This window comes from Protomyctophum bolini (assembly GCF_963924005.1).
Source record: "Protomyctophum bolini genome assembly, chromosome: 16".
In the NCBI taxonomy this organism is placed as follows: Eukaryota; Metazoa; Chordata; class Actinopteri; order Myctophiformes; family Myctophidae; genus Protomyctophum; species Protomyctophum bolini.
This window is the reverse complement of record NC_137877.1, coordinates 39,291,469-39,304,043: the sequence shown is the minus strand read 5'-3', so window position 1 is coordinate 39,304,043 and position 12,575 is coordinate 39,291,469. Positions and strand designations below refer to the sequence as shown.

Below are 12,575 nucleotides of genomic sequence, written 5' to 3'. Positions count from 1 at the left end.
GGTGGGCCAGTCATAATGGTCCCGCGGGCCTGATGTGGCCCGCGGGCCTGAGGTTGAGTATCACTGAACTATGGTATTAGAACCACGGATGGTTTAATAAATACAATCACATAAAATGTTAATATTTTATAACGTACACATGTTTACGTCATGTCTCTCCCCTCCCATCTCAATATCAGGCACTGTATTTTTTTGCCACTGTTGTGTATTGGCGCCCAGACATATAGGCATTATACAGTAGGCATATATATATATATAGATAAATAGAGGTGGAGACACACTCTGGGATAGATATGTGAAGAGACCCAGTAATCTGACTCCCTCCAACTAAAACAGCGGGAGGAACTCAAAGTGGGTATGCAGAAGAGACCATGACCACCCCCTGCCCTAGGCTTCTCCCCTTTGGAGAGACAGAGAGAGCCGTTCATCTTTAGTATGTTATAATTGTTTGATCAAGTCATGAGTATACATAATAATACACCTGTATTTGCATACACAAACACAATGTCATATGGAGTATGTGCTGCACAGGTGAGAGACTTTACATTGAGATATATGGAGTTATATTCCAGGAGGCCTGAACACAGAGGGTCTATTATGGCCAGGGTCATACAGGTCAGAGAGCCGGAGGAGATGAGGACAAAGCTGAGTTTGGGCGAGGTGATTTATTGATAGTGACTCAGACAGTTTAGACCCATAAAATAAGGGGTCAGCACCAGGGCATGAGAGAGCAGAAGGTACCAGAAGGTAACCTGGGTCATTAGGAAATAAGAAGCACACACACCTCTGTCACACAGTAACACCAATGAAAGTCTACTCACATGCACGTACATGCACTAACTGAAACTGGACAATTGAATGTATATGTGAGCGGAGCATCGTGGTGAGAACTCACTTGCAAGGATGCATTCCGCCTTGTATGTCACATGTTTTGGCTAATCCGAATAAACTTGTATACTATTTGAAAGAAAGAGATGTGCCTGGATTCTCCGATCTGTTCTACTGAAACCTGCAAGGTATATTCTCCACCATTATGGCATTATCCATATTTAATTTACTACACCACTCAGTAGGCATTCCTGCATAACTTCCGAGTATGATATCTCTTTATATATTTAATTAATAAAAAAGAATGAAACCAGTGAACAGAGAACTTTAATCTGGCATACATTCAGTGCTTTATAAACCAACAGTTACAACAATAGTGTAAGATTGAGTGCTGAAATACAGACTTTATTTTAAAAACAATGTTGAATGTACAGATGAATTGTTTTTATTTTGAAATATTGACATGGTCAGATTGTGTAACCGTCATATTGGATTACAGTGAATATGTATGCGTGTTTGAGATCACCACAAATTGCTTCTTTGGAAGAAAAAAAAAAATCATGTTAGACCAAAGACTTTGCCACACTCAAGTAAAGGGTTTTTCACCCGTTTTGAGTCCTCCCCTTGTCAGACTTCCTTCAATAGCAGAGTTTAAAGGGGTTTTCCATGCATGAATCCATGTGTGTGTTCTTTCAGATGACTCGTGTCATGCGCCCTAAGACTTTGCCAACATATACTCAATGAGGGGTTTTTCACCTGTATGGATCCGCATGTGTATCGTCAGACTGCCCTTCTGACCAAAGACTTCGCCACACGTAGCACACGTGAACTCTTTTTCACCCGCATGAGTCTTCATGTGCCTCGTCCTATGACTGCTGGTCGTGAAACTCTTGTCACATACCGTACAGGTGTAGGGCTTCTCACCCGTGTGAAACCTCATGTGTATTTTCAGATGACTATTCTCTAAAAAGATCTTGCCACACTCCGTACAACTGTGGATTTTCTTCCCCTGTATGTATCTTATCGATGAAGTCTGTGCTTTTGATTCCAGGTCCCGGGGCAAGTTGCTGCTCGTTGACCCGTGAGCCTCCTCTGGTCTTTGAACGATGTCCTCCTCCTGTTCTCCTTTAGTCTGTGGAGGCTCTGGTTCCTCCTGCAGCAGACTGGAGCTCCTCTCCTGCTGTTCTCCTTTAGTCTGTGGAGGCTCTGGTTCCTCCTGCAGCAGACTGGAGCTCCTCTCCTGCTGTTCTCCTTTAGTCTGTGGAGGCTCTGGTTCCTCCTGCAGCAGACTGGAGCTCCTCTCCTGCTGTTCAGGGAACACATCATCCTCTTTACACACGGAGAGCTGCAGGAAACCTATAGAGGAGAGGGGAGGTGTAATCAGACGGGGTGCATACTTAGGCCCAATCCCAATTCCTCCCTTCGTCCTGGCCCTTAGCCCTTGCCCTTGCTTATGCGCGTTCACGTGAGGGGGAAGTGTTATCTCAATTGTCTTTGGATGGAGGGGTAGGGCCAAGGGCGAGGGGTAGAATCCCTTTCGTTTGAAGGGATGTCTCGACGGGACTTAAAACGGAGCAACATCACTGAGGGCTGAAAGGCGGACGAGGTAAGAAGTCTTTTATGTCCTTTATTATGGAAAAATATTATAATAACCAATATTATTTGAATGTATTAACAATCTGCATCGGCAAAAATATCGCAATCTCTAGCAAAGGTTAACGTTACCTCACGTGAACTAACGATATGATACGGCGTTGCATTCATACAACGTTACCCATTCATTTGGCACCGCATCGGCGCTTTATTCTTTTTTATTTATCGCCGGTGCGCCGGTGATACAACTCGGATGCAAGCTAGCTTATTAGCAGGCATCAGTCCGACCCCCCAGACCACGATATGTCAACATTTGGAGCTCTTAAAAGCCGTGAAATAGCCTACTGTACCTACATAACGCTGACGCTGCATAACGTTGGTTACTCGCTGCAGTGATAGCTATGGTTTTATCATGACCAATGTTAAGATAATCCCCACAAGTTGCAAAACTTACATAACTAATTAGCAATGCTTGTTGTTTTTTCCCCCAGGCAAACCAGCTATGGAAACAGATTGCAAGCTGCTGTGCAGACTGTACATTGGATGGAGATGAATCACGATGGCATTTTCATTGATAGAAAGTTACTCTGTTCTTAATGATATTAAAAACAATGACCAGTGACCACAGCCCCTTCTTTCTGTACTGTAAATAGTTTTTCCTTTTTCTAACCCTATATCTGTACCCATGCTATACAAACTGTTAATACAATAATCAATTAATAGGCTACAACTGTTGAGCAGGTGTCAGAATGATATAGCTGAATTACATTCTGCATGGTGGGCTACCAACATGAGATAAAATTACAATATATTTATTTCATCATAACCACAGCAATGTTATATTTACGTTCCATCTCTACAGCTTAAATCAAATGGAAAGCAGTTTCCAAAGTGGGTTATGGGCTAAATGATAGTTTGTACACTCAGAGTTAATTGACATTGATATTACAATATAAATTGGGGGTCCTAGAGACAGAAATGCCATCAAAGTTTGGGGACCACTGGTAGTGAGCTTGCAGATCAGCTATTTTCTGAGAACAGGTTGTATATCAATATCTACAAGGGACCTTCAATATTTAGGGACGTTCCAATTCCTAGGGGGATGATTTATCTCCCTACCCCTTGACACTCATTATGTAGGGACAAGGGGAAGGGGCAAGGGCTGAGGGGTAGGGTTAAAAAACGAATTGGGATTGGGATTGGGCCTTAGTTTGGACTAGTCATTGGTTAGACATGGGTTACGGTTAGGTTTAGGTGTGCTGCCCCGTGGGAGGTTAGGTTTAGGGTGAGGGTTTGAGATAGCAACTCAATGTGTATGGCATGCAAAAACATTTAAAATAAAACATTAACACTGTGTGGATGTGGATGAGGATAAGTAAGTAAGCCTTGCTGAGCCATGAGGCCCATATAGGGCAGGAGCCTATCTCCTGTTTCTGTAGCCATGAGGCCCATAGGGGCAGGAGCCTATCTCCTGTTTCTGTAGCCATGAGGCCCATAGGGGCAGGAGCCTATCTCCTGTTTCTGTAGCCATGAGGCCCATAGGGCAGGAGCCTATCTCCTGTTTCTGTAGCCATGAGGCCCATAGGGCAGGAGCCTATCTCCTGTTTCTGTAGCCATGAGGCCCATAGGGGCAGGAGCCTATCTCCTGTTTCTGTAGCCATGAGGCCCATAGGGCAGGAGCCTATCTCCTGTTTCTGTAGCCATGAGGCCCATAGGGGCAGGAGCCTATCTCCTGTTTCTGTAGCCATGAGGCCCATAGGGGCAGGAGCCTATCTCCTGTTTCTGTAGCCATGAGGCCCATAGGGCAGGAGCCTATCTCCTGTTTCTGTAGCCATGAGGCCCATAGGGGCAGGAGCCTATCTCCTGTTTCTGTAGCCATGAGGCCCATAGGGGCAGGAGCCTATCTCCTGTTTCTGTAGCCATGAGGCCCATATAGGGCAGGAGCCTATCTCCTGTTTCTGTAGCCATGAGGCCCATAGGGGCAGGAGCCCATCTCCTGTTTCTGTAGCCATGAGGCCCATAGGGCAGGAGCCTATCTCCTGTTTCTGTAGCCATGAGGCCCATAGGGGCAGGAGCCTATCTCCTGTTTCTGTAGTGTGAGGCAGCTTGATTGACAATTACACTCCCTGGACATGACGCTAGTATGTCGCAGGGACGTACCCCCAATCCAACCACCCACTTCCGATGTTATCACCCCTTAATCAAGAGACTGTTCGTGATCAGCACCATGGGAAATCCGGAAGTGAAACTACGGGAGCGTTTGCTTTTTGTATCAATGACGGAGGCGCGCCGTGTCTGGGGATAGTTGCTTTTATATCGATTTTGATCACCATATCAATCAGGTTATTGATCTCACTATGATAATTCGCCCCCCAAGTGGCCGAATGACGTTGGGGCGGGCCAGCAGTGGGCTGGAATGAGTCCTGGAATTATAATTTGCGCCCTAATGCTGTGGTCACACTGGCACTTTGTACCTTTTGCAGCAGCTACAAACGTCGGATGTATCTTTGCATCTTCATGTCGCTGGCTTGCCTTCCATATGAAAATGGATGGAAAACTGTATGATCTTTGTATCTGTGGTGTGTGTGTCTGTTACTCACTGCAGCTGTTGTTGTTGTCCTCCAGTGTCCTACAGGGGGCAGCAGCGTTCAGGCTCTGACTCTTGGCTAGCATGTGGTCCTGAGGGTGATCGCTGTGACCAGATAGATGACAGTCTGTCCCTGCTGGACGGATACACACACACGGTACATTTATATAGCACCTTTATCCAAGGTGCTTTACATAGATTGTGCATTATATTCACCCATTCACACACGCATCCATACACCGATGGCGGCGTAAACCATGCAAGGCACCAACCAGCACATCAGGAGCAATATTAAGGGGTTCAGTGTCTTGCTCAACGACACTTCGACACGGACTCTGGGGGAGCCCACAGGGATCGAACTGGTAACCTTGCGGTTACCGTCCGGCTACCCCTGGGCCACTGCCACCGCCACAACACACACACACACACACACACACACACACACACACACACACACACACACACACACACACACACAGCAGCAGCAATGATTCCATACTCTAGCAATTTAGCAAACCAATCATCTCTACTGTCTGCTGGGACTATAGGAGAGGAAACCTCTAGGGCAGTGTTAATTGTTTCAGAATATTTTTATTTAGTCTCATGAATAACACACCTAGTCTTAGTCCTATTTACCCTTAGTCGTTTAGTCTTAAAGGACCACTTTTCAACCTATTTTCATATAATTGGTCCTCACTAATGTTCATGATTAAATTACATTTTTTTCCTACTCGGTAAAAGGTCCATAGAGGTCAAATCAATCATCAAAACATCCTTGCCAGAGGATGGTCACAGAACCGTAGTCTGTGTCTCTACTTTCTGTGTCTCATAGGAGGGCTGTGGCCTGTGGGCAGTTCAGAAACCTGTCCACCAGTGACATCATCATTAGACAAATGTTTTAAACAATATTTTTTTGAAAAAATATTTAGATTTGTATTATCGTGAGAACGATGGCTTCCATTATTGCATTGCAACTTTTCAGGAATAGAAAGCCTGCAGTTTCTATTAGCTTTGATTCCCCGTGGATTATGTGGAATGGACGGATTTCTGAACTGCCCACACAGCCCTCCCATGAGACAGGAAAAAAAATGGTAATATTTTATCATGAACATGATGAGGACCTCAAGATCGTTTGTTCCTATAAGTGTAGGACTTATGAACAAGCAGGCCCCGTCTCAGTTCCGTGCATAAAGTGTGATTTGATGCCTCTTGGAACTATGACTGGTGGCCTCCTGTTGGCATTGTTTCTTTATTGTCGGCCTTTAGCCTATATGTTTTCTGTATCCTGACGATTTCTGTGCACAAGTCAAATTCCCAAAAGGACAAACAAAGTATATCTATAGTATCTACCAATTATAATGAAGGTATAGTTGAAAAGTGACGAAGTGGTCCTTTAATGCAATGTTACATTTTCCAGAAAAGTTTTAGTCTTCAACTAAATTAATACTGCCACTGCCGCCTGCATGGAGGTCCAGCATGGAACCCATTCTGAGAAATAATTACTTTTCAGCCAGCCTTCCATGATTCCAACGCTTTGTTTGAACTTTACATTTGAAATATCGTGCCTTTGTTTTACAGTCCTCGTTACTTGTAAAGGCAAGCGCGTCTTTATGCGCTCTATCGGAGGGAGGTTCCAAATGGGCCGGGCTACCTTATTGGACCAAGACGATCATAGATTTGATCGCGTTGGAATCATATCTTTTTTCCCCACGCTACTCAGTCAGCTCTATTCCAACGAATCCCCCCAAAAATGCAGGCCTGTGTTGTTGTACCTTCAGATGCAGACTGCAGTTCAGTGTGACAGACGGTGCTGAGAAGGCCGCTCACATCAACATTATTCACAACCAGTTCAGAGCTGGTGCTTACTTTACCGTTACCGTAATCAAACTATGAAAATAGAAGCTATATTATAGCTCCGTGGTAGGCAGCCGACTGTGTGCGTGTGCCCGGTTTATAGATTCACGCTTTACCAACAGTCAACAGAAACCTTACCCCGGAACTTCTTCGTAACGGGCAGCTCGCATCCATTTGTGTTGCATTCCTGCCACCTGCTGGAGTTATTTAACTCCTACATCTTCCCATTATTCTTCCTAACAGTTTGGTTATCTTTAGTTCCCTGCTAGCTCTGGTCCATAGCTCTAATCAAATGCATTAGACTATGTACCATGCATTAGAGCTATGGACGACAGCAGTTCCCTGAACACTTCCACTACATTAAGGCGAGACACCCCAGGTGAATAGGGAAAAAAAGTTAAATAATAGCTATCACAATGAAACTTCTCCAGTTGATTACTTATATTAAAACTAAGATTTTTTGTATTACAAGTTTTCTGAAATTATATGTTTAAATATGCAAATTAGGCATTATATGCACTAATTTGCATACATTTCGGGACGATAAATCTGAAGATCGGATAAAGCCAGGTTCAAAATTATCATTTAATTTTGTTGACACATTAGAGACAAAGAAAATTACACATGGGATTTTTGATATCTCTAATTATCACTCCACAAATCAGAAAATAGTGTCAACAGGCATAAAAAACCCAATTTTCGGCATTTTTTTGGTATAAAATGTGATGTAAATCAGGCTGTGAATGATATATCAACAAATCCATGTGTAAATGTCTGCGGAATATAGTTATGAATAAGACTGGAAAGTTTGGTGTATGTGAGTTCAACTGAAGTGGAGATTATTTGTCCCAAGTATGAGGAAAACTCATTTTGAGAAAACGGCCTTTAAAGATTTGAATTGTAAAATTCCAAAACGTTTTATTTGAAGCCACTATTTTGAGACAAAATATCTCATCCAAACCTTGGCAAAAACATATAATGGCATATATCATTGGAAAGGTCTGGACCTCAAGCTGACTGTGGTCTGATCCAAATATGGTCACTTCCTTTGTACCAACAACCAATCATGAAAATAGAGATGGTGGCTTTTCACCCCGAAAAACGAGCTGTCATTGGCTAAAATAAACTATCCAACTAAACATCTAAATCTGTATTTTTAATGTGTATTTTGCTTTAGTTTGAAAGAAAACATGTTTAGGAAGCAAAATAGCAAAAAAAAAAAAAAAAGAAAAATCATGATTTCACCTGGGGTGTCTCACCTTAATTCCTACTCCTGCTAATACAGCTCTCTCCATTTAATTCCTCCAATCATATGATCCATGCATTGATCCTTCCTTTCTTCCTGCAGTAGGCTACACAAGAACTAGCCCTAGAATGTCTGTGATTTACAGCAATGCCCAGAAAATCCAATTGTTTTCTGAAATGCATTTTACTGGTCAAAAAAATTAAACCAATGAAATTTATTGCAATGGTTGCCAGTTGTATCCAGTGAAGTTGTACTATTTGCCCATGGTCCAAAATGATGAAAAACGAGGATAAATGCTAATGTTTCTCATCCTCCGCAACACTCCGCAATTTGCTAATGTTTATCCTCGTTTCTCATCATTTTGGACCATGGGCTATAGCCCATATCGTACGGCATACTATAGCACGCCGTTTTTTATCTATGGGTTATAGCCCATGTTTTTTGAAATTTTGAAACAACCAAAAGTGTCAAATAATGGTTAGAAGCTATTTTTCAACAGCCAAAAGTGTCAAATAATGGTTAGAAGCTGTTTTTCAACAACCAAAAGTGTCAAATAATGGTTAGAGAAAGTTTAAAAAATCAAAGCAAATACAGGTAATTCGAAAATGTTATTTTTGTACTCTCTTCTTTATATATTACTTTACTGTTGAAATGTAAAATTTACATTTCAACGAAAGGACCTGTAAATGACAACACAAAAACTAAGGCACTGGTGTCGTACTTCTGGTTTACCGGAACGGGGTGCAACTCCCTGCAGTGCCCTGCTCAATTTGTTGTATTTACATGGTTCATGGTCTCAGAGGTCATCGCTATAGTCTTAATCATTGTTGAGGATTTAAAAAAAGGTGAAAATCGTTTTTTTTTGTTTTTTTTTCTTCAAATCCTCAAAAATGAGGACACTGCATTTCCAATTTCCGCAATTTTCAATTTCCGCAATTTTCAATTTCCGCAATTTCCGTAATTCCTCCCCAATTTTTCCGCAATTAAAAACAAAAAAATCAAAAACCGATTGGCTATAACGCATCGTTTTTTTTTGTTTTTTCACAATTTTTCCGCGACACTCCGCAATTTGCTAATGTTTCTCATCCTCCGCAACACTCCGTAATTTGCTAATGTTTTTCATCCTCCGCAACACTCTCAACACTTTCCGGTAAATACAACACATTGAGCAGGGCACTGCAGGGAGTTGAACCCCGTTCCGGTAAACCAGAAGTACGACACCAGTGCCTTAGCTTTTGTGTATTCAACTATTTGGGTAACATGTGAGCTTTATCCTCTAATTCAAATCATGGGCCTGGATTTCTTTTTTCAAAATTTCAAAAAACATGGGCTATAACCCATCGTTTTTTTCATTTTTTCATTTTTTTTCAAATCCTCAAAAATGATGAAAAACGGCGTGCCATAGTATGCCGTACGATATGGGCTATAGCCCACGGTCCAAAATGATGAGAAACGAGGCAATTATTTTTTTCAAATTTTCAAAAAACATGGGCTATAACCCATCGTTTTTTTCATTTTTTCATTTTTTTCAAATCCTCAAAAATGATTAAAAACGGCGTGCCATAGTATGCCATACGATATGGGCTATAGCCCACGGTCCAAAATGATGAGAAACGAGGCTAACTTTTTTTTTCAAAATTTCAAAAACATGGGCTATAACCCATCGTTTTTTTTCATTTTTTCATTTTTTTCAAATCCTCAAAAATGATGAAAAACGGCGTGCCATAGTATGCCGTACGATATGGGCTATAGCCCACGGTCCAAAATGATGAGAAACGAGGCTAACTTTTTTTTTCAAAATTTCAAAAAACATGGGCTATAACCCATCGTTTTTTTCATTTTTTCATTTTTTTCAAATCCTCAAAAATGATGAAAAACGGCGTGCCATAGTATGCCGTACGATATGGGCTATAGCCCACGGTCCAAAATGATGAGAAACGAGGCAAATTTTTTTTTTCACAATTTCAAAAAACATGGGCTATAACCCATCGTTTTTTTCATTTTTTCATTTTTTTCAAATCCTCAAAAATGATGAAAAACGGCGTGCCATAGTATGCCGTACGATATGGGCTATAGCCCACGGTCCAAAATGATGAGAAACGAGGCAAATTTTTTTTTTCACAATTTCAAAAAACATGGGCTATAACCCATCGTTTTTTTCATTTTTTCATTTTTTTCAAATCCTCAAAAATGATTAAAAACGGCGTGCCATAGTATGCCATACGATATGGGCTATAGCCCACGGTCCAAAATGATGAGAAACGAGGCTAACTTTTTTTTTCAAAATTTCAAAAAACATGGGCTATAACCCATCGTTTTTTTTCATTTTTTCATTTTTTTCAAATCCTCAAAAATGATGAAAAACGGCGTGCCATAGTATGCCATACGATATGGGCTATAGCCCACGGTCCAAAATGATGAGAAACGAGGCTAACTTTTTTTTTCAAAATTTCAAAAAACATGGGCTATAACCCATCGTTTTTTTTCATTTTTTCATTTTTTTCAAATCCTCAAAAATGATGAAAAACGGCGTGCCATAGTATGCCATACGATATGGGCTATAGCCCACGGTCCAAAATGATGAGAAACGAGGCTAACTTTTTTTTTCAAAATTTAAAAAAACATGGGCTATAACCCATCGTTTTTTTCATTTTTTCATTTTTTTCAAATCCTCAAAAATGATGAAAAACGGCATGCCATAGTATGCCGTACGATATGGGCTATAGCCCACGGTCCAAAATGATGAGAAACGAGGCTAACTTTTTTTTCCAAAATTTCAAAAAACATGGGCTATAACCCATCGTTTTTTTCATTTTTTCATTTTTTTCAAATCCTCAAAAATGATGAAAAACGGCGTGCCATAGTATGCCGTACGATATGGGCTATTAACCTGACGCTGCCAGATCCAAAAAGCTTGCTACACAAATTTGTTTCACAGCTTATTTGGATCTGGGATCGCGGAAGCAAATTCGATGACGGGGCTGTTCCTTTTTTTCAAGATACATGGTAGATGATTGGATGGGAGCGTCTGTCTATCACCGTGTGGGCGTGCAAACACAACCAATCATATCGACGTGTCTATATACCGTCACATCCGCATCCCGCCTTTAGCTCACGCTGATTGGTTCGGTACGAAGCAGATCTGACTCAGGGCTCAACTCCGTCAGAGATCCCAGATGAGTGTTGTGTTGGGGAATATGTTTCCGCAATACCGCCCTCATCTGGCAGCGTCAGGTTAATGGGCTATAGCCCACGGTCCAAAAGATGAGAAACGAGGCTAACTTTTTTTTTCAAAATTTCAAAAAACATGGGCTATAACCCATCGTTTTTTTCATTTTTTCATTTTTTTCAAATCCTCAAAAATGATTAAAAAAGGCGTGCCATAGTATGCCATACGATATGAGCTATAGCCCACGGTCCAAAATGATGAGAAACGAGGCTAACTTTTTTTTTTCAAAATTTCAAAAAACATGGGCTATAACCTATCGTTTTTTTCATTTTTTCATTTTTTTCAAATCCTCAAAAATGATTAAAGGCGCAGTGAAACGGAAATGGAGAACAACATGAAAATGGTGTTTCCACATGAAACACCGGTCTGAAGTTTCTGAACCAATCAGAGTGTCGCATCCCTTCAGGCGATGGGACGGTAGCTAGGGACGGTGGCTAATGCTATGCGCAACAGCGTGGTGTTGTTTGTTTATAAATCAGACGGTCGCCCAGCACAACCAGTTTACTGTTATGTGGCTTATTTCTACCCTATAATGTTTTCAGAAACATATTTTAGCGTGATGATTAAGTTGAAACCGAGTAATACACTGTCTGAATGTTATCTTGAATGGAAATAAAAACGGAGAAATCTGTAATCAGAAGCAGCTGTGTTGCATGGATGCGCAGACATGGGGAATTAAACATGTGAGCTTCATTTTTATTGGCTTTTATCGATGTGTACCTCTACACGTCATCACGCAGCACGTTTTCGTTTTAATAAATAAATAATACAATCGTTTTTATGGACCTTTGATATAAAAACACACAGAAATGAGAATTTTCCCATTGTTTTGGCATCCATTGTTAGGTATGCCCATATGATGACCACGGATATGGTCTAAAAGTGTGAAAAACTTATTTTTCATTTCACTGCGCCTTTAAAAACGGCGTGCCATAGTATGCCATACGATATGGGCTATAGCCCACGGTCCAAAATGATGAGAAACGAGGCCAACTATTTTTTTCAAAATTTCAAAAAACATGGGCTATAACCCATCGTTTTTTTTTTCTTTTTTTCATTTTTTTCAAATCCTCAAAAATGATGAAAAACGGCGTGCCATAGTATGCCGTACGATATGGGCTATAGCCCACGGTCCAAAATGATGAGAAACGAGGCTAACTTTTTTTTTCAAAATTTCAAAAAACATGGGCTATAACCCATCGTTTTTTTAATTTTTTAATTTTTTTCAAATCCTCAAA

The 12,575-nt window shown here is 41.1% G+C and overlaps 1 protein-coding gene across 1 annotated transcript; it reads right to left on the bottom strand.

The window, feature by feature from the left end:
• Nucleotides 1–1,167: 1,167 nt before the first annotated feature.
• Nucleotides 1,168–6,949, bottom strand: LOC308330625 (uncharacterized protein). The gene is made up of 3 exons (XM_080785575.1): nucleotides 6,781–6,949; nucleotides 5,022–5,144; nucleotides 1,168–2,184 (listed from the first exon to the last, which is right to left on the bottom strand). The coding sequence occupies exons 2-3, from the start codon at nucleotides 5,092–5,094 to the stop codon at nucleotides 1,544–1,546; spliced, it is 714 nt and encodes a 237-aa protein (XP_080641701.1). The 5' UTR covers nucleotides 5,095–5,144; nucleotides 6,781–6,949; the 3' UTR covers nucleotides 1,168–1,543.
• Between the last annotated feature and the right edge of the window lie 5,626 nt (nucleotides 6,950–12,575).